This window comes from Dryobates pubescens, chromosome 9 (assembly GCF_014839835.1).
Source record: "Dryobates pubescens isolate bDryPub1 chromosome 9, bDryPub1.pri, whole genome shotgun sequence".
NCBI classification, from domain to species: Eukaryota; Metazoa; Chordata; class Aves; order Piciformes; family Picidae; genus Dryobates; species Dryobates pubescens.
The window spans coordinates 22,027,376-22,054,548 of NC_071620.1; the positions used below are offsets into that span (position 1 = coordinate 22,027,376).

At 37.7% G+C, this 27,173-nt stretch overlaps 1 protein-coding gene across 1 annotated transcript in view; it reads right to left on the minus strand.

Moving 5' to 3' along the window:
- Positions 1–1,953: 1,953 nt before the first annotated feature.
- Positions 1,954–27,173, minus strand: part of ABCA13 (ATP binding cassette subfamily A member 13) — a 155,000-nt gene continuing 129,780 nt past the window's right edge. Inside the window, exons 50-56 of the mRNA XM_054164325.1 lie at positions 25,117–25,267; positions 19,685–19,819; positions 17,879–17,982; positions 14,798–14,890; positions 4,591–4,696; positions 3,606–3,743; positions 1,954–2,122 (exon numbers count right to left, since the gene is read on the minus strand). Coding sequence (XP_054020300.1) covers positions 2,033–2,122; positions 3,606–3,743; positions 4,591–4,696; positions 14,798–14,890; positions 17,879–17,982; positions 19,685–19,819; positions 25,117–25,267 — 817 coding nt within the window. The 3' untranslated portion in view covers positions 1,954–2,032. The remainder of the gene's footprint in view (positions 2,123–3,605; positions 3,744–4,590; positions 4,697–14,797; positions 14,891–17,878; positions 17,983–19,684; positions 19,820–25,116; positions 25,268–27,173) is intronic.

Below are 27,173 nucleotides of genomic sequence, written 5' to 3' on the forward strand. Positions count from 1 at the left end.
TCCAAATTCCCCTGCTAAATTTCCTTGTGTATATTTCATGTTTTAAGGACTTGTAACAATTCAAAGAGAGGTGTTAGTTTATAAAAACAGAACACAAACCCAAGCAAACAAAGAAAAAGCAAACAATAATTGTGTCAGAAATTTAAAGATCTAAACATATGAACAGAATAAAAACCCCATAGCCCTATAAACATGATCTGGCCATATATTCTCTTCTATTTTTTTTTCACCTGAGCAAGAGTTCCAGAAATATTCTGCTTAAGAGTTTCAGACTATGATTCAAAGATGCTTGTCTGTGCCTTGTACTTTCAATTTCTTCCACCCTAGTATCCTGAAATTAAGCAAAACATTTTTATGACAGTATACCCCTGTTTCTGCCCAGATTTCCTATATCTACCTTCTTTTTTTTTCCCCTCTGCTACTTCTTTCACATTCTGCTTTTTCATATTGATCTCTTTTGCTTTGATTGGAGACCTCAGAAACTTTCCACTCCCAGTCTCATGCAGAAATTAAAGATAACTGTTTTCATCTCAAACCTGGCCATCCCTTTGAGCTATGAAATGTCTACTAGGATGGTGACTGTTGGGGTTTAAAGGCTCATCAGTGTTTTGGATCTGGAGGAGCATGGCAGAGCTCTGGTATTATGTGGCAGATTGTATATACCAAGCTATTCTAATGATAAAACAGTTTCATAAGCTCATTCACTCACTGATCCATATATATATGCAGAACAATTCTGTAAATCTTCACTTTAAAAAAAAATTTCTCAGGATCTAATTTCACCTTTATACAAATAGGTAACCTGAATCCCGAGTTTAAAAAGGCATAGTGGGCAAAAACCACACCAACAAACCAAGCCTCAATAAATAGTCTTCTGAGGTCACTTGTAAAGCCTAAACCACAAATACGTATTTTTAAGATTCTGCCATCATACAGAAGGAAATAGAGCAGCAGTACTGTAAAATTGTCTATTTAAAATCAAGTTATTCCATCTTGAAGTACAATTCCCCATCCCCTGCCCACCCCAGAATAATATTGTAGCAATTCACTTCTAAATAACTGGTTTGACAGTCTCAACTACTAGACAACATAATCCAACAAAAGTGGCCTCAGCTGCTTTTCGCAGGAGCCCCAAAGCCTTGTTTTGGAAAAGGCATCATTTCACTCCAAAGCATTTTTGATTTTTTTTCCTCCCATGACAATACACAACAAATTTTTATTCATTAAATGTTCACATCTTTTAGTCATGTACAGACTGAAGGACGTGGCATGTCCTTCTCTGCAGCATCCAGCATCATAACATGCATTTATTGAAAATGTTATTGATCCCTGTCCCAGTACTTATTTTCCTTTAGCATGCTCATTAAACAGGTGTTTGACATTCTTTTTAGAAAACAAAACAAAACAACCCACAAAACCAAAAACCCTAAACCAACACATAAAAGGAAATAAAAAGATGAGGAAAGGGGAAACGATATTTGAGAATTCCTTCAGCATAAGGAGGCATAAGGAAAAACTCATTGTGAAGTATGATTTATAAAACCTTGTTAAATTCACTCAAGATTACTGGGAGCTAGACTAGCACACTAATAATCTCTTTAACATTAAATCATATAGAATATAGCACATCCTATACACATTAAAAAGGCTAATCTAACTTATAACAACACAGCACTGAATTAATTAAAAGTCAAAAGACTCCCAATTTGTGCAATTAAAGATTAATATTGGGTGATAGCCTAACTATTGCTACCTTACATGGTCTTTTCTTGCTTTGTCAGTATTAAGTTTTCATGCAGAAAAATTACTGTAATCAAATGTAGAGCCACCAAAAAAACCTCACATCTTATTATAATTGGTTAATTTACATTTGAAAACATTCCAGCTAATTACAAAGCATTAATTTCTGGCAGATTTTTTTTGGTCTACATGAAACCAGTTAACCACTGAAAAGTTATTGCTTGTAGAATCCATGTGCAAACACAAATATAAACACACACATTATCTGCTGAAGCTGTATTCTATTCTCAGCCTAGACTGGCAGGTGGCCATTACGAACAACCGGAGATTCTTGTGAAGAATGAGAGATGCCGTGCTGTTGTGTAGCAAAATTAATGAACACCTGTAAGACATGAGAAAAAAGTTGGACTTTCAAAATAACAATACTTGAATTGAAACTTTGGAGACATTTTTCAGTTGGTCTCTAAATTTTTTGTGACACAAAAAAATCAATAATACATGTAGAGGGAACTCTTCTAGAGACGTGTTTTTTAAACTCTGGTAATAGTCCCTCTTCACTTCACCAGCTACACACAGTACTTAATGAGTTATAATGGTAAAATGAGTTATTAACATGTGTGAAAACTCTATTTTACTTCTGCACAGGTTAGTGGGAAACAATTGTTTTCATTTTCTTTAAAATAACATACCAGAAGAACTCGAGCCAGCGATTTCTTATCAAACAGATGACAGTTTAGCTCTTTCAAGGGGAAAGTATGTTTCTGAATGTTGCAGAGTGAGGATTCAGCAATTAATGTGCCTCCTTGATTTATTTTTCTTAACAGATCTTACTACAAAGAGGCTCACTTACTTTTTAATCACACAACTCTTTGACAGCAAGACATGTAGAAGGAAAGATGGCTATTTTGGATTCAAATGATCATATTCATATGCAAACTTTGTATACGTTATAAGAGTGTTTGTTATTCAGAAGTATTTTCCTGTTTAAAACTGGCACTCATCACGGAAAGGAAATAATGGTAGGTGACTGAGGTGATGAATCATTATGAATAATGGAGAGGAAGTAAGCTTGAGTGAACAATGCCCAAACAACCAACAGGCTAAAATTACTCTATCTTTAGCATTTCGATGAATAGATAATTTACAAGCAGTTAACAGATCAGTACAGATCAGAATACTTCATCAATGATTTGCATATGAGGAAAAGGAATAAGTTCACACCATCATGGAAAATTACCATTTTGACTAGATATGACTCTCAGATTGTAGAATACATATAAAGAAATTGCATATGAAGATGCTGTAGCACATCACAGCCACCCAGAAATCCCGCAATTGTCATCATTCTCTTCTTCCTTTTGCGCACATAGGGTTTTACAGCCTTTAGTAGTGGGAGATATTCTGTCTACTTGTGCATTTCCACTGTTCACTAATGTGCAGCATCATTTTCACTGCAAGAGAAAACTCTCAAAGGAAAACATCCTGTAAGTCTAATTTACAGAGACTAGTTCAGTCTTCTCAAGAACATTAGTAAGATACCAACTTTTGGACTGCAGAGGTGGCAGTTCACTTTCATACCTTTCATTCTGCACACATCTAGGTGCATCTAAGCATGGACTATGCTTGTGCACAGCACAAATATGTAGCATACTGTGATGCTTTTACTCTGCTCACCTCCAGAGTAAAAGTAGTATGGTTCATGTAATTACTGTGCATACTTGAGATCGCCTGCAACTGCTCTTATATCTCATACATTTGAGTAATCCAATAAATGACATGGCAGTATTCTATCAATATTTACACTGCATGTTTATGGGGAAAAAAAGAAAAAGCAATCAACCCAAACAAGTACAATAAAATAATACCTGCTCTAATGTGGTTTGGCTAATGGAGTAATGTTTGATTTGGAGAAAAGCTTTGTGATGCTCTAGGACTCGGAAGAGCTCTGCCAAGCATCCCTGACTTTGTGGTACGTGGTACTCGAGCAGGTTAAGATGTTGCCCCTTAAAACAAACAAAAATGTTAAAAATCAATAAAAGTAAATGCACCTGATCATGACATTACATTTGCTTATAAGCGATTCTAGCTTCAGTAGGCTCTCATTGACAATTAATACCATTTGTGTATATTGGCAGTACAAAGAAATGTTTGTACTCAGAGCACACATCTTGTGCATGTTCTGTTTAATTTCATAAAAGACATACATTTAGAACAATAATATGCTGTAGGTTTTTAATTCAACAGATTGGTGCTTTTGCAATGTAGTCTAGGAAAAGGCTAAGTGAATTCACACAGATAAACATATACAGAAACAGGTTCATATCTAAAGTAGCCATAATTTTATATGATTCTTTCCCTAAAACAGATAAAATAAAACCAAACAAACTAAGAAAAACCCCTAAACAAATAATTAAAGACCCTTAGAGTTTCTCTTGGAAAGTAATTACTACAGGGCTTCTGTAAGGCTTTGTATCAAATAAAAGAATCTCAGTGAAGAGCAAGACTTACCATTTCTGGATCTTATCAGAAAGAAATCAAACAGGTAGTCTCAGTGACTACACTGCATTCTGACTTCAGGTGAATGAAAAGGCAAGTTTAACTTCACCAACAATAAAAGCAAAATGAAATTTTCATGTAGAGAAAGCCTATTTATTCACACTGCCTAAATGTCTTTTTGGAGCTGATTTAATCAATATCACAAGTCAAATTTTTAAGAACTGCTTAATAGGAAAATAAAAAGAATGGTCATACTTTTTTCAAAAAGGTAATATATCCATGGCTCTTACCATCCCATACTTAATCCTGCCAAGAAAAAAATACTATGACAATGACAAGGAGTTCTATCTGTACCTTAAATTGTGTTCCAGGAAAATGCATTTGTAAGCAGTCCAAAATCATTCTTTGAGAGCTTCTTTCTCTACTAAGCCAAACCTTGATAGAATAGCCGTCTCCAAACCTGAAAATGATACACAGAAACATAAATCTATTCATCGACACAACGAAGACAGGAAGGACATTTGCTTCAATCGATTTTCCTATAATTACATCAAATAACATCAAGTACACCTACTACATTGCCACTGTGATTTTAGTATTATACTATTGAAGAATAGAATTTCATTAATGATAATAAACAGAAGCATGCTGTGCTTATGTATAAAATTACTCAAGTGGAAGAAAATCTACAGATCATGGAAGTAGGGGCTGGCTGACTGTTGTCAGAGGATGTAGGGAGGCAACTAGAAAGGCTAAGGCCTTCTTGGAATTGAACCTTGCAAGAGAGGTCAAGGACAACAGAAAGAGCTTTGTCAAATACATTGCAGGAAAAAATAACACTAGAGGCAATGTAGGCCCACTGCTGTATGGGTGGGGGAAAACTGGAACAGGCTGCCAAGGCGGGTTTTCGAGTCTCCCTCTCTGAAGATACTCAAAACCTGCCTGGATGTGGTTTTGTGTGATCTGATATAAGTGATCTTGCTCTGGCAGGGGGGTTGGACTGGGTGATCTTTTGAGGTCCCTTCCAACCCCTAACATTCTGTGATACTACAGGATATTTCACTACTCAATGTATCTGAACTTAACTGAACTGTTTTAATTGCTGTATTGCTTTGAATTGTTATCAAAAATCTATGAAGATCCACAATCAGAAACACAGAAGAAAAAATTCCTTTATTTTTTCAGATTAAAAATTGGTATGTAACACTGTTTTTCAAAGTTTTTAACAAAGCTGTGCATTCATATTCATACTTCAGCAATCTGAGTACGACTGTGTTTTACAGCTATACAAAATGTAGGGTATGAACTTCTCTTACTACGTGTATGCTGAGAAAAAGATAAGTACAGACAATCTAACCATCACAATATTTCTCATTAGTTTTACTCAGATCTATATTAATGATGGAGTCCCCTGATGTATTTTCAAATTTTGCAATAGTGGATTTAGTTACCCAAAGGCTGACAATTCTCATAAATACCAAGTAAAGGAGTTGCTGTTTGCAGTGGATCAAGTAACACCAACTTCTCAGTGTTTCCTTCTGCCCATTCCTCAGAGGTCCTAGTTCAGAGATTTGAATGGGAACAAGAAGTTGCTGAAATGCAATGTGTTTTATTTTCATAGAATCAATAAGGTTGGAAAAGACCTCAGGGATCATCCAGTCCAACCTATCACCCAACACCTCATGGCTAACTTAACCATGGCTTCAAGTGCCATATCCAATCCCCTTTTGAACACCTGCAGGGACAGTGACTCCATCACCTCCCTGGGCAGCCCATTCAATGGCCGACAACTCTCTCTGTAAAGAACTTTCTCCTCACCTCGAGCCTAAACTTCCCCTGGTGCAGCTTGAGACTGTGTCCTCTTGTTCTGTCACTGGTTGCCTGGAAGAAGAGATCAACCCCCTCCTGACTGCAGCCTCCTTTCAGGTAGTTGTAGAGAGCAATAAGGTCTCCCCTGAGCCTCCTCTTTTCCAGGCTAAACAATCCCAGCTCCCTCAGCCTCTCTTCATAGGGCTTGTGTTCGAGGCCTCTAACCAACCTCGGTGCCCTTCTCTGGACACATTCAAGAGTCTCAATGTCTTTCTTAAATTGAGGGGCCCAGAACTGGACACAGTACTCAAGGTGTGGCCTAACCAGTGCTGAGTACAGGGGCACAATGACCTCACTGCTCCTGCTGGCCACACTATTCTAGATGCAGGCCAGGATGCCATTAGCCTTCTTGGCCACCTGGGCACACTGCTGGCTCATGTTCAGCCTACTGTCAACCAGTACCCCCAGGTCCCTTTCTGCCTGGCTGCTCTCCAGCCACTCTGACCCCAGCCTGTAGCTCTGCATGGGGTTGTTGTGGCCAAAGTGCAGCACCTGGCACTTGGACTTGAATGCCATCCTGTTGGACTCTGTCCCTCTGGAGAGCCCTTCTACCCTCTAACAGATCAAGACCAACTTAGTGTCGTCTGCAAATTTACTGATGACAGACTCAATCCCCTCACCCAGATCATCGGTAAAGATATTGAATAGGATTGGGTCCAGCACTAATCCCTGGGGAATTATTCACAGTGACGGTGGTGAGACACTGGAAAAGGTTGCCCAGGGAGGTCACGGATGCCCCCTCCCTGGAGGCGTTCAGTGACAGGCTGGATGTGGCTTTGAGCAAGCTCTTCTAGTAAGAGGTGCCCTGCCCATGGCAGAGTGTTTGGAACTATATTATCTTTGAGATCCCTCCCAGCCCAACCCATTCTATGATTCTACGGTCAGAAAAATTCTATTTGCTTTCAAAAAAAACCAAGCAGCACAAAAAAACCCCAACCAAACAACCATTTTTCTACTAATTGAGAATGTTGTGCTATATATACATCAAAAAAATTACATCTTCTGGAGGGTTTAATGATGGAAATATAACGTGCATACTTTACGTATGCACTAGTCTGATTGATCAAAACATTACTTAAAAATTATGTTATTGCCTAACAAAATAAAATATATATAAAAAGGAAATCATTGGCACTTAGTGTCTGCAAGGAACAGCATCTTATTTTAAATATATGCCATCTATCAGAGGGGGAATAATTTTTTACTGTTCTCCCCCTTGCTTTGCTTTACATTCATTTGCAGACAGAGATGGTTCTACTTTCCATAAGTAGATATGCTTGATCTAGACAAGCCAACAGCTATTCCACTGTGACTGCTGAAGCATGGGATACAGATTCAGGTCATTCCCCTTACAAAATATAATTTACAAAGAGAATAAAACTTGAGCAACATTGAAAACAAATGACTTTTTAAAACATTGATAAAAGAAAATTTGAAATAGAATTATTAAAATGAAATCATCTCAGTTTAAGATAATTTTAGATCACACAATAAATTTATGTCTTTTCTCTATTAAGTAGCAAGCAAAGACAATATCTAGGAAGGAAAAAAAGTTATTGAATTTGAAATATTCATTTGTTTACTAAGAAATGTTAAAATGAAATGCAAATATATTATCAGTTGTAAAATGTAAAACCTTCTTGTCATTATTCAGAACAAACTCATCATGGTAGAACAGATAAACTTGATTAGATGCAAACAAATATAACAAATAAATTACAAAATCTGTCTTCTATATATTATTCATAGATTTTTTTTCATCATTTTTGTAATTGATTATGATTTTTCCAGAGTAACAACAGAAACATGAAAACAGTTATTAAAACAATGAGTAACACTTGTTCAAGTGTTCAGTGTACATGCACTGTTTGTTCACACATACTCCAGGCTTTCATATCAAGCCATCTAAAGTTCATTTTTTTTATTCAATAGTGTTATTACCATAACAGTAACAGCCTCAAGTTATGAGAAACACACAACTTTGCCTTGCTCTCTGAATGTAGGCATCTCAGTATCTAGGCATGATTTCCAAATATGTGCTAAAACCCTCAAAAATCTTGTTAGGTGTTTATCATGTTGAATAGTGAAACATCCTGTAGTATCACAGAATATTAGGGGTTGGAAAGGAACTCAAAAGATCTAGCCCAACCCCCCTGCCAGATCATGATCACCTTGAGTAGGTCACACAGGAACACATCCAGGCCAGGTGGGTTTTGAATGTTTCCACAGAAGGAGACTCCACAACCCATACGGGCAGCCCATTTCGGAATTTCATCACCTTCACAATGAAAAAGTTTTACCTTATGTTTACATGGAACCTCCCATGCTCCAGCTTGCACCCACTGCCACTTGTCCTACCATTGGACATCATCAAGCTCTGTCCACCTGACACTCACCCTTGACATATTTATAAACATTAATGAGGTCACCTCGCAGTTTCCTCCAAGCTAAAGAGACCCTGCTCCCTTAGCCTTTCCTCCTAAGGAAGATGTTCCACTTCCTTCAGCATCTTTGTGGCTCTGCACTGGACTTGTCCAAGCAGTTCCCTGTCCTTCTTGAACTGAGGGGCCCAGAACTGAACACAATATTCCAGAAGTGGCCTTACCAGGGCAGAGTAGAATGGGAGGAGACCCTCCCTCAACCTACTAACCATACCTCTTCTAATACACCCCAGGATTCCATTGGCCTTCTTAGCCACAAGGGCACATTGATGGCTCATGGTCATCCTTCCATCCACTAGAACCCCTAGGTCCCTTTCCCCTTCACTGCTCTCTAACAGGTCAATCCCCAGCCTATACTGATACATGAGGTTGTTCTTTCCCAGATTCAAGATTCTCCATTTGCCCTCATTGAATTTCATTAGATTTCTCCCTGCCCAACTCTCTAGCCTGTCTTTATCTCACTGAATGGCAGCACAGCCTTCAGGTGTGTCAGCCACTCTTTCCACTTTCATGTCATCATTAAACTTTTTGAGAGTGACTGTCCACTCATCCAGGTTATTGATGAATATACTGAGTAGTACAGGTCCCAGTACTGACCCCTGAGGGTTTCCACTAAATACATGTCTCTAACTAGACTCTGTCCCTTTGACCACAACTCTCTGACTTCTTCCCTTCAAGTGGTTCACAATTCATCTCAGATCATCCAGACTAGATCTGTGGTAACTCAGATCACATTTTTTGCTGCTGCTTTCTTATCTTGTTAAGGGCCCACTTTGACACCTAAGCCACCAATTTGCAGAGGGAATTCCCAATACTTTCAGAAACAGCCACAGCTACAGCTGAAGCTAAGAGGCATTATACTTTGAATGCAATGTTAAACAAATAGGAATTATTTAGCCATGAACTGCTCAAATTGACTACCCAAACACTTTAGCATTGTACTTCAGTTACTCCTCTATAAGATGGGAATCATTATTTTGGATTCAGTTCCCCAGAAGTATTGTGAAAAACATTAATGCTGATATCTATGCTGCTCTGCTCCAACAAATGTTGATAACAATGTATTAAGAGACAAGTTTGAAAAAATATCTAATAAAACTAGTACATGAGCAGCATACTAGAGAAAGAGAAGTATATGAATTCTTATTTAGCTGCTGCTCATTGAACAGGTGCACAGATATAACACAGTGTCCCAGGGAAAATATAGTATAAAATGGCAAAAAAACCCAAACCAAAACAAAAACCAAAACAAAACCCAAACAAACAAAAAAAACAAACAAACTAAGCAAAATAGAACACAAGCAACACCAAACTAAACAACCAACACTGAAATGCACAGGCCCGGTGGAGTCAAATTAATGTTGCACAAAGTTTTACAACAGTGCAGTAAGAATGAAAATTATATTTTATATACATATATTTTGTTATATTTTATGGCTTCTAAAAAAAACCCATAATCCTGCTAGTGTGTTTGTTAGTATGGTAACACTGCTTCCACTAAAGGCTGAAAAATTGAAGAGATAATTCAATTTAATTCTCTTTTCCATTTAAGAAATCTACATGTGTGAGTTTGAGAAAATTAATAAAATCTTCTCAATCAACCTTTTTTTAAAAAGGTAAGGTATAAGTAGCTTGCCAACACATTTCCTTTCTAACTCCTCCATAACAAATGGATTAATCATTGAGTAATTTAGTCAGATGCCTTGATGATAAAATTTGGGCAAATCCTTGACGTGCATCCAGCACTTGAAAAATTGGTATGTGTTTCTTTGCTATGAGAAGTCTGTACAGATGGCCCTAGAACTGAGCAATTGTATTCAAAATGTTGTTCCCAGAGGGCTGGCCAGCTGTATCTAACTTGGAAATGTTTCTGTGAATTTTTTAAAAAAACCCATTAAGTATGAAGAAGAATACTGGAGAGAGCATTTAAATGTAATCCATTCACAATTCAGAATAATCACGTCAATTGGCTAGAGTTGTCTCAAATTGCATTTTAACGGGCACAACTGCTAATACATCCATCTCAAGCTACATCTAGAACTAAGATGCTAACTTTTGGGAAATTGCTCTTCAGTTACATCTTTCCAGCTGTCATGGGTTTGGCCAATTGAATCCAAGGATGAATATTCAATACAATATTCAATACATTGCTGACATCATGCCAGCTTTAAAATAGAAGTGCTATCGGGACCCGATTATCATGGGGCTTGTAGTTCAGATTGTAACATGAGAGACTTTCTGTTTCCAGTTGCTGCTTCTGGTTCCTGGTTTGGGGGAGTTGGTCTTTTCTCTTAGGCTGGCTGCAGGCTTGGAGGGGGTCATTTTTTATCACTGGCTTCTGCTGCTGCTTCTGCTTTTGCTGTGCTTTGCAAAATAGGCTAAGGTCATGTGGTCACATTATATTGTTTCCATTAAACTACTTATCTCAACCACAGGGCTGTTTCTCTCCCTTCCCTCTTTTTTTTTTTTCTTTTTTTTTTCTTTTTTTTTTTTTTTTTTTTGGTTTGGGGGGAAGGGGGGGAAGGGAAGGGAGGTTAAGTGGGGTCAGTGCTCACTGTTAGAACAGGCTGTCTTAAACCAGCACACCAGCTAACTACTTTCTTGGAAGGAAATATATTTTCCACCTGCAAAATGATGGGCTTACTAAATATTTACTGTTCTACTGAGGAACATATGAGAGTGCTTTAAGTCTGTTTAAACATAGAAAAATATATTCTGGGCTCAACAGTTGGGAGCAGGAACCCAAACACATCTGTAGCAAGAAGATATTTTCGGATGATCATTTTGTTATAGCTTTACACAAGAGCCAGAAAAATGAATCAGTCTCACACATTAGAAGCAGCTTCACTTCCTATATCCCAAGGAAGCTTTTATGTTTCACGTTAGCATCTTCCTGGAGTGCACCCATACCCTTCATAGCAGAATTTTGTACTGCCACCTGACAAAGTTGTATTCAGTCCAAGATTATGGTCTTTCCCATCTGCCCAGGGTTGAAAATGTAGTGAGAGAATGTAGTGGTCTGAACCACATAACATTCCCCACTATCAGAATCAGGAATTTATGACAATGGCAGTTATGGCTGTCATGGCCCTGGAAAAGGAGTCCTGGGCTCTCTCACCTTCCTGGTCCTTGAGCAGGCATCTGTGGTTTTGCCTGTGATGGGATTCAGGTGTTCCTTTCCCTGTTCCTTCTGTTCTCTATATATAATGTTGTAACCTGATATCTTTGTAGCATGGGAGTAAAATACTCTGTGTAAATCAGCTGAAAACTCTCCCTCTTCCTTTTTTTTCCCCTCCCCTTTTTATCTCCTAGTAAGGAGAGAGGAAACAGGACAGGGAGTGAGGGAGTTTAGCCCTTGCACTAAACCATTACAGAGAGAAAGCTGAATCCTTGAAACTTCCCATCACAGCAAAGAAATTTAACAGGGCTGCAAGGACGAGTCATTAAACCTTCATCACATATCTGTCAAAAAGTTGACCACAATCTAAACTTTACAGGCTGGATTGGTACAATGAAAAAGAAAATAAAACCATTCTGAGGATTTCCATCAAGATGGACAGAATCACCAACAGGAAAGAAAAAAAAAACATTAGTGGATTTAGTTACATTTAAAAGAGGGGCAGAAAATCTTGAGACATGCTAATGCAATATTCAAATGTTAGTTTTTATAGTACAACATAATTCATTCATTATCTCTTACAATACAGAACTCATTCTATCATAAATAAATGCTGTATGAAAGTTTACTTTGGTTCAACTGTTCATACAGTGTTTAGATTTCTTTCCTTCTTCCAATCTTCAAACTTATATCAAATCACTTGTACTTGATTTTTAAATAGTTGTTCATTTTGATTTATAAATGCAATCTGAAGACAGACTGGAGAATATCAATAAGAGCAAATAAAGCAAAAAAAACAAAAGTTGTAAAATCTGACAGAAAACCTACAACAATAATCTGTAACTACAATCTCCATTAATTTAGTTTTGTATCATTCTTGCTTTTTAATATAAATACATATATTACTAATATAGTTTATTTGCACACATAACTCTGGTGGTAGGGCCAAATGGGCCCAACACAAACCCAGAACAAGTCCTGGCATGTCCAGGCATGATCCCCCTCTTCCCCTCCCTCCTGCAGGGATCCAGGGAACCCAGGAAAAAGACAAAGAACCCAGGTGTCAGAAAGTCCGCTAAACGAGGGATATGTCCTCCCTTTGTGGCAAACAGGCACATGCACTGCCCATGCTCCACTTAAACTAGGCTTGTGTCTTTACCTTATATGGTCACAGCTTGGTGAAATCCCATTCTATTGGTTGCCAATTGGCCAAATTGATCCTTGGACAAATGATAAAAGCAAAGCCAAACTGTAAACAAGGTGCCTTGCCTTGGAGAAAAAGCCATAACCGGAGTACAAAGACACTCTTTGGTTCCTCCCCAGCACTTAAAAATTTTCCAAAGAAAGACAGAGGGAGAGTTCTCTCAGTTGATTTACACAGAATATTTTACTCCTCCATTACATAAGTGTCCACCATTTGTGGGCTCCCCTCTTATATTTGATTTTGACCAGGAGTTACTTGTTCACCCATATAGACCTGGTATTTTTGCCTGATTTTTTCTTTTTGGGATACCTTGCCTTTAAGCTTGGAGGGGATGATCCTTGAAAATCAACCGGCTTTCCTGGACACTAAATCCCTCTAGGGCTTCATCCTTTTTTACTCTACAAGGAAGCTACTGAGTCAACTCTTCCAAAGTCAAGGGTTTCAAGCTTTCTCAAAAACCTCTTGTTTGCCACTCTCAGGATCTCAAACTCCACCATCTCATGGTCACTGCAGCCAAGGCTGCCCATGAGGTTCACATTCCCCACCGGCCCCTCCAATTGGTGAGAACAAAATCGAGCATGGCACCTCTTCTCATTGATTCTTCAGTCACTGGGAGGACGAAGTTATCATGAATGCATTCCAGGAATCTCCTTTATTGCTTATGCCTTGCTGTGTTGTCTCTCCAACTGATGTCAGCATGATTAAAGTCACCCACAAGGACTAGGACTTGTGAATGAGCAGTGACTTCTATCTGTCTATGAAGGCCTTTATCCACTTGGTCTTCTTGGTTAGGTGGTCTGTAGCAGACCCCCACTGTAATGTCACCTAACCTTCCTTTCACCCTGACCCATAGGCACTTGGCCTTCTCTTCATCGCTTACCAGGAGGAGTTCCAGGCACTCTAGCTGATCACTGATAGAGAGGGCAACACCCCCTCCTTGTCTCCTATGCCTGTCCTTCCTGAAAAGGTTGTACCCTTCTAGTCCAACACAATGATCATAGGATTCATTCCACTGTGTTTCTGTGATCTTGATTAGATCATAGCACTGCAAGCATGCCAGCATCTCCAGCTCCTCCTGTTTATTGTCCATGCTGCCTCCATTTGCATAAAGGCATTTGAGCTGGGCCCCCGATGAAGTACTTGGAGCCCCTGATGAAGTGCAGATGCTCTTCAGCTGGGCTAATGGTTTTGCCATCAGGCTGGTTATGCCATTGCTGAGGTCATCTTTAGTCAGGGTGGTTTTGTCCCCTTCCCCCTTTATATCTAGTTTGAAGCCCTCTCAATGAGCCCTGCCAGTTCGTGACACAGGATCCTTTTCCCTCTCACAGTCATTCTAGCCACAAGTCACAACTTTCCTTTAAGCTTCTAATCCTGTTTCATGTATTGTGCTTTGAGTGTGTACTCAAATTAAACATTCTCATTAAGAGACATTAAATTAACTCATGAGCAGAATTCAAGAAGAAAGACTTGTGCACATCAGGAGAAGGATGCAGAAAATACAAATACCTGCAGCTGCCGGTGAATTTGGTAGGAAGCAGAGATGGTTCAAAATAGTGGCTACTCTTAGTGGCTGCTGACCTGTTAAAAGTGTTTCTTTCTCTTACAAGGATCCAAATTGTATTTTATGTCAACACATTTAATTTTCACAATGTATTTCTCAGGTTGAGTGCAGAAGCGCTTAATTTTAGATACAAATCTGTGTCTTTCAGCTACCAGTGCAGACTACAAAGTATTTTAACATTGCCATGTGTCCATTCAGCATGCCAGTGTATACTAATTGGCTCTTTTTTAACTTCACTGTTGGCAGGAAAAGAAAGATATGCTTCGCAGTCATGAGCGTTTATGCCTTGGCACTGCTAAAGTATCTACTACTAAAGTCAGTTCTCAGATTGAATATAGCTGCAGAGGTTTGACACTGACATAAAATACCTGTTTTTAATGTGCTGGGGAGAACCAAGACACTTGAAACTTCCATTGACCATGATAGCAAGCCGTGTGCAGAGGGCTTCACATTCTTCCATACTAAACAAAACAAAGTGAACACAAACAAAAAACCCTGTTATTATCCTAATAAATTATTATTCTTTTAATAATAGTGGGGAAAAAATGATAATATTGTTTATACCTAACTTTAACTGAAGGGATCTGGACAGCTGCAAAAATGCTAACATGAAACCTTTGACTTTAAAGGCAACAGTTTAAATTATAACTTTAGTCAGTACATACCAAACATTACTACCACAGCTAGAAGACAACCATAAATCAGAATTTATGGTTTTCCTCCAAAACTAACTGGACAATTCTGGCCACAATACAAACATTTTATTACCACAAGCAAATATCCGATAAGCAATCTCAGAAATGCCACTGAGTGTGACAGACATGAACTCTGTTATTCTCTGCAATATGTTTGTGGTCATTCTGATCTGAAGGATACAGGGAGAAGAATGAAGTCTGCTCAGTGCATACCTTTGAAAAGGTACACCTCTTGCATGGTGCATAACTTTGAAAAGTAGTTACCCTTATTCTGATTGACAGACAGAAGAAGATGCAAAATACTACAATCCAAAGAGAATTTAGGACATGGAAATGAAGTTGACTAGAAAAGCAGGTTCCAGTTAGATGCAGCTACTTCAGGTGAGAAATAATAACTTCGGCTTGTAAAGCTTAGGACATGTGGTCTGCCATTCTTCATAGTTTACAGAGTTGTGTGAGTAGTTCTTCCAAAACATTGCTTCAGGCATAGGACATAAAACAGGACATATTCATCATCTCAAATAGGAAACAAAGTTCTCTCATGTTCCTGCAATTGTGTGCACACAAGAATTGTCCTGTGTGCCTCAGTGTTCTGATTTCAGCTGGGGTAGAGCAAATTTTCTCCTAATAACTGGTACAGTGTTGTGTTCTGGATTTAGTGCAAGAATAATGTTGATAACACACTGATGTTTTAGTTGTGGCTAAGTAGTGCTTATCCTAAGTTAAGCACTTCTCAGTTTCCCATGCTCTGCCAGCAAGCAGGAACGTAAGAAACTTGGAGGGAGCATGGCCAGGACAGCTGGCCTGAACTAGCCAAAGAGATATTCTGTAACATAAAATGGCACGCTGAGTATATAAACAAGGGGGGAGTTAGGAGGGGCAGATAGCTGCTTGGGCATCAATCAGTGGGTGATAAGTAGTTGGTTTTAACATTACTTGTCTTCTCTTTGGTTTAATTACTCTCTCTTTTATTATTATTATTATTATATTCCTTTTCATTACAATTATTAATTACTACTATATTATTGTTGTTGTTGTTATATTATCTTTTATTTTAGCTATTAAACCATTCTTATCTCAACTCATGAGTGTTACTTCTGTTGTTTGATTCTCCTTTCCATCCCACTGGGAGGGAGGCAGTGAGTTAGCAGATGTGTGGTGCTTAGTTGCTGGTTGGGGTTAAGCACAACACTTAGCATGTGCCAGTCCAAATTAAAGTGCTTTTACTGAACAAGCATGGCAATTAAGTACCCTCCTAGAAATAATTTCCTTAAAATAGGATAGGGATATCATGACAATTGCCACACCACTATACCACTATATTTGGAACAGATGGGGAGAAGGCTTGCTAATACATCTTCCCACAAACCAGGAAGTTATCTGAGTCTCTTTGGGATGCAGTAACTCCTCATTCTCGTGTGGGCATAGCACTGCCCAGCTGTGGGAATATAACAAAAATTTAGGTCTTTGTGGACACTTAATACAATCACACTCCTCCTTTCTTCAAAATAAAAGTTAAGCATTGTCCCTGAAAACTAAGTAGACCTCAAAAACAAATTTTTACACATGAAATCATCTCTGTAACTTTTGCACGTATTTTCTGAGAGCATGAAGATTTACTTCATAAGAAAAGTTCCTTTACCTATGTAAGTAGTCTTTGAAAGAATCTCAAATAAACCTCCAACGGCCTTCAGCAAACAGATAAAATAATTTATCCTTTCTCCACCTTGGTGCACAATGTCTTATCAAATAGAAATAAAATATATGCACTATCAATGTACTTATATCTGCTTCAGGTCATTCATCTGTAGAACTAAATGAGTAATTAGTAACACCTTGATGGATTTTGTTTGTTTGTTTACAGTATACTAATAATGAGACCACAGTTCTCTTTTGTTTAGCTGGTGTTTGACAACCAAGGGTTCTTAATCTGGACAGAAAAGTCAAAACATATTGTTTCATGAAAATTGTTCATCTCAATTCACAATACAGAACATATGTTCCCTAAATGACTGAGCTGGTAAGTACTTGGGGATCGAATGCAGGTACACGATATTCAAGATTCAGGTTCTGTAAATAGAATACTATAAAACTTTTGAGAGCATTTTCCCTTCAATAACATAACATATACATGTACAGAGACAATAAATACATTTTGAGAACATCTGAAGAAAAATATTAACAATACCTACAAAACATTGAAGGAAGTTTTGCTTTGTCTATGCTTCATCGGTCTTTTGGCTGAAATATTACATTGCTATTTTGGTTAATAAGTTCTGTCCTCTCTGGGCATGTTTTCATATTCTCTCCCCCATTTAAAGCCATTTTATATATTATTATATGTACCATACTATATTCCCTAAGGAAACATTCAATTTATTCCATTTTACTATAGATGTTACAAAACAGTATTGATGTTCCCTCCATTAAACTAATATGCCAGTGACCATACCAGAAAACTGACATGGTATTTAATGTAGAGAGACCCTTCTAAGAGAACAAGGTCGCTCCTACTATTTCCAGTAGCGTACACAGAGACAGAGAATAGCTGAGGCATCTGTCTTCAGGATGCCATGGCATATTTAGGATCTACACAGTTTCAGTTTTCACAATTAGGAAGGAATTGCCATAAAGTAACAAGGCACATTTCACATGAGGGTGAGCATACCTTCAGAATACTCCTTTTTGCTTTTATTTGAGAGCAGGTCAGGAGAGAGAAAGGAAATATGCTAGCTGCTTGGATAAGGGTCTTACCTGTGGGATGTCAGCACAGCTGCACAACCATCCTGAACTTCCTTCAGGATGGCTTTCCAAAGGTAACGTTTAGAGCAGGGATCCATCCCAGAGCTTGGCTCATCCTATAGGAAAAATGAAAGTCACAATACAGCAGCATGGGAAAAACATATTAGAGCTCCAGCCCAGCCAGAAGAATTTAAAAGTCACTATGAAATAATATATTTTTTTTCTAAAACAAAACAAAACAAATAAAAACAAAAAAGCCAAGAAGTGACTTAAGAGACACCCTGACCATTTTTTTGCTGTAACACATATAATTCTAAATTTAGAGAAGGCACTTTCTATTAAACAAATTTATATCTATAACAACATGCTTTTATATTATATAATAATAATAATATATTTATAAATATTTATTTGATAACATGCATATACACATGAACTTTTTATTAGGAGAGAATTTCAGGTGTTTTTCCTCACTTTCTGGAAGGGTTTGGTTCCTCTTTCTTCCATACAAGGACATCTGCCATGAGGACAAATGACTGGAAAAGTCCTGTAACACCTGGCTGCCTGTACTACCCATTCTGCAGGTGTGTATAGTAATTTTGGATTTGACGTCCTCTAGTAGTTACTCCCAGAGTCTCTTCAAGAGGAACTCTCACCCAGAGGGGAGAATCCACAGAATTAAATAACCACCTAGTCAGTGCTGCCCAATGCAAACCACCTTGCATATCCATTTCCCATTCACATGGCTTTCATGGAGAAGGAAGTTGAAATGAATACTTGCAGTAGGACACTTTCATAAAGATGTTAAAAAACAGTTAGAACATTTAAGATCAGGAAAAGCACTGATTTAAAATTATTTCCTCCTTTTACTAACCAAACCAGAGACAGTCTAAGCATAAAATCCAGATAAATAAACCAACTCAGAAGTGATAGGGAGTTAGAAGCAGCAAAACATGTTTGAGCTTCTGAAATATGAAAGCTGTGAGAACACCAATTTTATGTGGTTCTGGTTAGCCTGTGCTCTATTACTGGAAGCACTGGTTTCCGCGCTCCGCCCCCCCCCGCCCCAAACTTGGGAAGCAGATTCCCTCACAGTTTTATTCTGCTACTAAACTGGACTAATATTTCCTAGTCAATGCCTAAGAAAGGTATCTTCCCTAGTGAAAAAAAAAAGGCAAAAGGCATTTTTTAGACTGGAACGTTTCAAGCCTAAATGAGCTGAGGATGCAAGTACTGAAACAATATGTAAGATATAATTCAGAATAATATAATGGAGGAGTAATCCTTTGTGTGATTTGTGAACAAATAAATAATTTTTAAAAATAACTAGCCAGACTTATGGTGCATAACATAGCAAGGAATATGAATAGCCTGAAAAAGATGGGCAATAATAGGACCATCTTCAAAATATAAATGAAAATAAGGATCTTACTTCTTAAAGAAGCTAGTAGGCTTGTTCCTATATATTTCCCCATTTGGCCATGGGATGCTACAATTGCATTTATGTGTTTTTAGGATCCTTTTTACTTTTTTTCCTCCCTGCTCACTCAACTACCCCAATGGGGAAAATAAAAGAAAAAAAAGGAGGAAAATAAAGGACAGGAAAAAAAGAATGAACAACTTTACTTAATAATTTTGTGGATCGTGGAGAATAAAATAAGTGTTCATATACCAGAACAAAGAGGACAGTTGTACATCTGTGCACCAATTACTCCCTGACTGCTCTGTGAAATACCTGATTTTTCTCTAGAGTGAAATACAGGACAATGAAACTCAGTTTAACCCATTTATCATAGACACAGTATTATCTTTACTCACCAGTAAAAGTATTTGGGGTTTACCAACTAAAGCTACAGCAGTAGAGAGCTTCCTCTTTGTGCCAGCACTGTATGTTCTCACCAGTTTGTCAGCATGGGCACTGAGGTGTAACCGATTAATGAGATCCTCTGCGACCTGTGGTTTAGAAATTTGAAGGCCAGAAAAGATGAGCCAAATTAGGTAGCATTCTTGCCCAGATTGAAAGAACATTGCTATTGTATATGTTATTTCCTTATTTATCCCATTCACTTCATGTTATTACTTTTAAATTCTGCTCCAGGTCTCCTTAGTTCTCCACAAAGGATCAGGATTTCCTTCTACAGAAAATTTGGGTTTGTCATTGCTTGTAACAGACATTTGCATTCATTTTGTGAGGATGGGTCAATGATCTACAATGTTCCTCATTTCACCTTGTTCTCCAGTACTTATTCAATCAAACATCTTAGAGACTGAAAATTCAGAAGACAAAATTCTGCATCAGCCACAAAAAGCTGAAAATGGCAGTAAAGCAAGTCACAGGCTGAGGATTTAGTTTCTTAAAGACAAAAGGTAATTTAGGGTTCAATTACTATACCTTTCTAATAACTGAGAGGGGTAAGCTGACCCACCCCTCTTGGTTGTGATCCAAGTAAGCTGGGCAGGCACATGAGCACAACTGGAGAAAGTGTTTATGCTGTCCTAGCATCCAAGGATCCCTCAAATACTGGTGCTGTAAAATTTTAAATGTAGCAAAAGCCTTTCTCCATCTGTTTCAACTATCACAGCTGAACCATCCAGACAGACCTCAAGCAAAAACATGGCAGACACAAGAGCATTTCTTCTGGTCATCACTGCCAGATGCACCCTGCAAATCAGCAGGTATTTAGCATCATGCCACTGGCTGTCTGTATCAACAAGGGGTGATCAAATATGTAATAGGGTCAGTATATCTTCAGCCTGTATGTACTATGGTTGGGAAATTCTTGTGGGGAAAAAAAAGAAGTGGAAGCCTGATGCCCTATTACTTGAGAAAAAATGCCAAAGCATCCCAAATATCATGATGCATTCTTTTTCTTCCCTTTGAACTACCTTCAGCAGAAAGTAAGAAAGGACTGGAAGGAATAATCAGATCAGATGGACAGTCTCAAATCAATTCAGAAAATCCAACAGGAAAAAAATGTATCAACAAACAATACTGTCCATTTCAAATTAACTGTCGGGAGCATAATCATATTCTTTAGAAGAGAGTTTTTTGTAAATTCCTTTAAAAGTTATTAAATTATTAATGATCCTTTTAGTAAGATTTTTCACTGTTCTGTATACAAATAAGAGACAGTTCTGAGACCAAGGTCTCTATAAGCAGGAACAATGCTGCAATAGTGAGGATCTTCAGCATTCTAGTGTGGCTCATTGCATGGATGTTAATAGTTGCTTAAGTTTGATGTGCTTTAATGTACAACCTGACAGCAATTCATGTGCTGAGATGAAACCTACATGTCATAAATATTACCCTTACTACATTAAATGCAGGGAGGTTGGTTTGTTTGTTAGTTTATGTTGGTTTGGTTTTTTGGTTGTTTTTTTTAATGCTTAATCAACAGCCATTAAACCACTCACAGATGAAATGTTCAAGTCTTCTGCTATTTCAGATTTAATTCACAGTGGTTTACAATTATTTATAGCAGCAGAAGTGCTGCAAATTCAAACATTGAATAGCATTAGAATTGATCAAACATCTAAGCTATAGTCTAAGATATAGTAGCTGATCTTTTTGTTTGTTTGTTTTGTTGGGTTTGTTCATTGGGCTTTTATTTTGTCTGGTTGGCTTTGTGTTTTGTGTTTTTTTCAAACATCAAAACAGCTTGCAAAGCAATCATCTCTAAAGTACGTGATAGACTGCTTATCCATTCTACTAGATTTAGTCAACTTTACTACCACAGGGAACACATGCATGTTAGTGACAACAGGATTATGCTCCTATAAGTCCAGGAACAATAGAGAATTGAACAAAAAAGCTCACAAAAATTAAGACCAGAACATGAAAAAATGTGTGATCTCCTGTTTGCAACAAAATTAGCATACATTGCAAACTACAACAAGCTTCAGGACTTATTAAACAAAAAGGAAAATAGGATTATGTTTCACAGCTGAAAAGCAGTAAAAACTATCTTCTAGCTATGACCAGAACCACTATTTCTGAGACTGCTTTGAAGTGTTACCAAGAATCTTAGTCTAAGTCAGCAAAATGCTATTCTTTGAAAGAGACAATGAATACTGCACAGGGAAGAATTTAGAAAGCCAAGGAATTTTCTCAGAGAGAGAAGGGAAAAGAAAATCAAATCATCTCAGCTTTACTGTAGTCTGTAGTTGCCAAGGATACTCGATCATGTATCAGAATACTCTTTGTAGGAAGCAGCATTAAAAAGAACCAACTTTGTAATTCTACATGTAGAATTTTCCCAACTTTCTGGCCCATACACAAGCATTCAGTGCACAGATACTCATGAATAACATCACCTCCTGCTTGGTACAAGGGAGAAAGTCTAGCAAGTCATCTACTATGGGAATTTTTCAAGGTTTACTTATAGTAAAAAGGGAAGGGTATAAATAATTTTATAGTATCTACTCTGTTGCTTGCATTGAATGTGCAGAACTTCCAAGATAAGTCTTGCAGATCATTGTAGTCCACAATCTGTCCTGATCTAGATATGCTTATTTGGTGCAAAATATATCAAGCCCAGAGAATATATATTAGCCTGGAGAAGAGGAGGCTCAGGGGAGACCTTATTGCTCTCTACGGCTACCTGAAGGGAGGTTGTAGATCGGTGGAAGCTTGTCTCTTCTCCCAGGCAACCAGCACCAGGACAAGAGGACACAGTCTCAAGCTGCACCAGGGAGGTTTAGGCTGGATGTTAGGAAGAAATTCTTCATAGAGAGAGCAATTGCCCATTGGAATGGTCTGCCTGGGGAGGTGGTGAAGTCACCATCACTGGAGGTGTTCAGGAGGAGACTTGATGGAGCACTTGGTGCCATGGTTTAGTTGATTAGATAGTGTTGGGTGATAGATTGGACACAATGATCTCGAAGGTCTCTTCCAACCTGGTCTATTCTATTCTATTCTATTCAAATTACAATAGATTTGGAGCTGAATCACATCAGCAATATAAAGGCAGGAGAATTAGCCAGCTTTCCTAATAATTCCTTAGCTGCACTGTATAATGACTCCTGGAATTAACTGAGGTATTGAAAAATGATACATTAAGGAAATAAAATAAGGATTAGAAATACTGTGTTAAACAAGTATCTGTCTAAATAACCCAAAAGTCTTACTCCTCCACTTTCACAGCAAAAATAAATTTTCAGAGCAGATTTGGGATGCAAAATAAAATTTTAGATTGCATGAAGCTTAACATTGATAGCAAATGATCCCTTTTCCTCCTCCTTTCTCATTCAGTTAATTACTGTTTTGGAACATTAAGTGCACTCAACTTTATGTCAGACACTTAACTGCTGCTGCTGATAAATATGTCAAGCAAAGGATCTGATCCTTGAAGTTAGTGCTTCAACAGTGCTAACATATAACTGCTATTCCAAAGCATTGCCAGGCCTTATTTTCATCACAGACAACTAGAATGCACAGTTTCTCCAGGCACCAGCCATACTGAGTTGAAACACAGTAGCTATTCAACAATTGACAGCAGTGCGACACAGTCTGAAGGGTCTGCTGACAAAAACATTTGTTTTCATCTGAGATAGGTGCATTTCAGTTTTTGATGAAGGTAAACCAGATTAGCTAAATATTGCTTGCAGGAGCCCTTTCATGCCTTGATCGCAAGCATATGGCAACAAATTCCATCTGCAGTCTTCTTAGGGTGTCTGAAAAACTGCTTCACTTGCTTCACTTATAGTATGTGGTGGACCATTTGAACATATTGGTTTTGCTTAAGAAAATTATAGGACAGAAGAGTTTAAAAGATGTGTTTAGAGCATTTTAATAGCCAGTGGTGCATACTTAAACTTTGAGTCCTGTTTCAAATTACACTTGGGACCAAAAGCAGTCAATAACATATGTGAAGTGTGTAGATATTTAACATCAGCCCTTTAGATGACTACAAAGCTTTAGAGACATCAGACTCTGTTGCCACCTTTGTGTCTATTAAAGTGTTACCATAATAGATGCTGATTATGGTAGGCTTTCAACCCAGCTGTTAGAAAGGAGTTATCATTTCATGGAGAAAACAGGTAATCATAGTTGAAGAGTTTAGAGCTATAACAGTACATATCCAAGTTTCCAGTATTCTGCTAGTACTCAGAAACAAAAACTACCACTGAGGAGTAATGAAGAACAAACTAAAAAAAAGACTGTATGATGATTTCTAATCAGCCCACAATAACATACTTTCAAAACTGTCTGTTGGAAGTCCACACAGGCAGGATACTGCCCAAGAGAAGGGGAAAAGACTTGTAAATTTTTTTTTCTCCAGTCCCTGCCTCAGTCACTCATCAAGAAAAACCTAAATGATTGCCTGTCCTGGTACAACTACATGGAACCAATCTATATAGCAGAAATATACAGAACTGATTGCATATGACACTCCAGTTTTCCCATTTTAATAGTGATAGAATTACGCACAAGAGACTGAGCTGCTCAAGTCCAGTTCAGATCAGAAATTTCCATCTTCAGAGACAGGAAACACGCATGTTTTACTCTATATCCATCTGGTACTTAATTTCTGATATGGGTTGAACAATTGCTTCATTTCCAAAAAGGAGCACTGTTTGCTGGTCAGAACAGTCACATCTTTCCCTTCAAAACCTCTCAGTAACATTCCCAGATACCATCTTTATCTATACTAGTAGGCTCTCCATTTTTTGACACGGTTTTGGCCTCTTCTTGGACAACCCCAGAGCTAGTATGGAACCCAGAAAATTTTAGGGACTGCTCCCAACAGGAGGTTAAATGCAGCAATCATCTCACAAAGCTGAAGATACTTACTATCAGAGTGGTGGTAGCTTCCATTTAATTCAGATGTTTGATATAATCTTTAAACAATTTTTAATTCCTTCAGAGTTCAGTCCCATATTGAGTTTTTCAGACATGTATGACTCAGAACATGTGACATTCCCTCACAGTTCACAAAGTGTGATAATGATGTTGTCAAACCATTCATAAATTTAGTTTCCTTTAGAGTTTCTGTGCCTAAGATTTCATTTTCATTAGTGATATGTTTCTATCCTCAATTATGCTATTGTGTTTTGAACTTGAATAATAGACAGACAAAAAGTACATATTTAAATAAAGTAGTAGCAATGAAACAAATTATTAGTAGGGCTGTTAAGATGAAACATTAGGCATTCTCTTATGTCAAAAAAAGTGTAATTGTTTCATAAATGCTACAGCCCAACTGTTGCATGGCTTCAGTTCCCCATGCAAATCTGTTCTGCATAGTTACCTTATGGATATCCTGGTTTGGGATTCCACGCAGTGTGCAGTAGTAGTAAAGATGCTCCCAACCCGTTAAAAGTTCATCCAGGGCATCTTGCTGTGGACAATAGCCGATAAGAATGCCTTCAGAGCTAGCAGATAGTATATCCATTTCAGACCTGTTTAAGGAAAAAAAAAAAAGACTTCAATGGTGTTTAAAGTTAAAAAAACAACAACAACAACAAAAAACCACACAACAAAAAAAACACCACCACAAAACCACCAACCAAACACCAAAAAAACAGAGCCCTAGGTTTCAACCTTGGGATACAGAGTCTTGGGATACAGAGTCTTCAAGACAAACACACTTACCCAAAAGGCTATAGATAAAGGAGTTCAATTTTTTTTTTTGCTACAATCACTTGCCATTTTTGTCCCTTTAAGATTAGCACTTCCACCCATGAGTCAAGCTGAACAGATTACACAGAAGAACACATGTATGACAATTAATTCCTACCAGATTTACCTCCCTTATCTCTTTGGTAGACCCTATTCTAAGGAAACATATTTCAAAACCATACTGCATGCATCATATTCAATAGCAAAGGGACAGTAGTTGAGAGAGGAAAACGTTGGTTTGTGTTCTTTGTGTATCCATGCACACACATATGCAGGCATGCATTCTCTGAACAGCAAGAGCAAAACAAAATGCAGAATGCCTAGTAGGTTAAAACACAATACAGGGGGAAAAGTACTAAATGATCCTGATTTAAGAGACTTTGGCCATCACTTTGTAGCTGTACAGCATTAGCTGCAATTACATTAATTGCTAAGAAGCAGGGGTGTCTCATTACCCATAATGACACTAAATCTATCCTATTTATTCCGACATCTAATTCGACATTCAATGATTCTGATTTACATGTTCATAAAAGACTTGTCAAAATTAAGATACATAATAAAAAAAAAATAAAAATCTGACTTCGGAAAGAAAAAAGGTTTTCAAAAGGTTCTGAGTAGCAGAATGGTTTTCTCCTTAATGGATTTCTATGTTTCTGGTTAAGAGAACTAAATATGTGATTAATCATATAGCTAATTATTACATACATTACAAAATATATGTCTTAAATGCAAGATGTACAAGTACCAGCACTAGTGAAAAATATAAATATGTGTCTCCTGTCAACAAGGTTCAGGATTTGGGGGAGAAAAAGAGAACACAAATTCTGCATTTTGAAGAATGAACCACAGCATCAAAAGATAAATTACTATGCTTATGATGAATCTTGCTGAGGATTAATTAGAATGGTCTTTTGATCTTAATGACAAAGGTATAAAATTTTAATATCTTTGTAGGTTTGGATGGTGTCAAGGAAGTTAACTACCAGTAGACATTTCTTTGACAAAGGCTTAGCAAAAAAAGAAAATGGATTATAAGGGAAAACACTATCCACAGTGAAATGCTATCTAGCTGCTGCTAAACACAGAGAGATGTGTCTGGGGTTTGTTTTACTAGGAGGATTCAGGCACATTAACAAGATCTCATTTTGGTGCAGCTGCTGTGTTTAGGAAAAAAAAAAGAGACTGGGCTCTTGATAATATGCCAAGTTCAGTCACAAGAGAAAAATCACAGTCAGGGGTAATTTCAGGGACATTTACTCAGCATGAATACTGTAGCTGGATAGAAACAGCTAGTCCATAATGGTTCCATACCATGAAAAAGAAAAAATTAGTACACAAGGCTGAAAAATCTAAAAGACACCTAAAATTCTTTAGCTAGAACTGTATTAAACAGTAGTTACTCACTTTGCATCAGATAAAAAACAAACACACACAATGGTGTCCCTAGTGCTAGCTGTACAGATATGATTTTAGTACTGTGCCTCCCATAAAGTACACAGCCTTATATGAACAATATCCCACCTGCTGCTGTTTATTTTCAATAAAGGAAGAGGACAGTGAGAATAGACAGTTTAATAGTCTTACGCAGTTTGGTCCTTATCTTACGGCTTTACCCTTTAGTGCTGATCTTGAACAGTTAGGGATTTCCCATTACTAAAGCAATTCTAATGTAGTCTCTAGAGA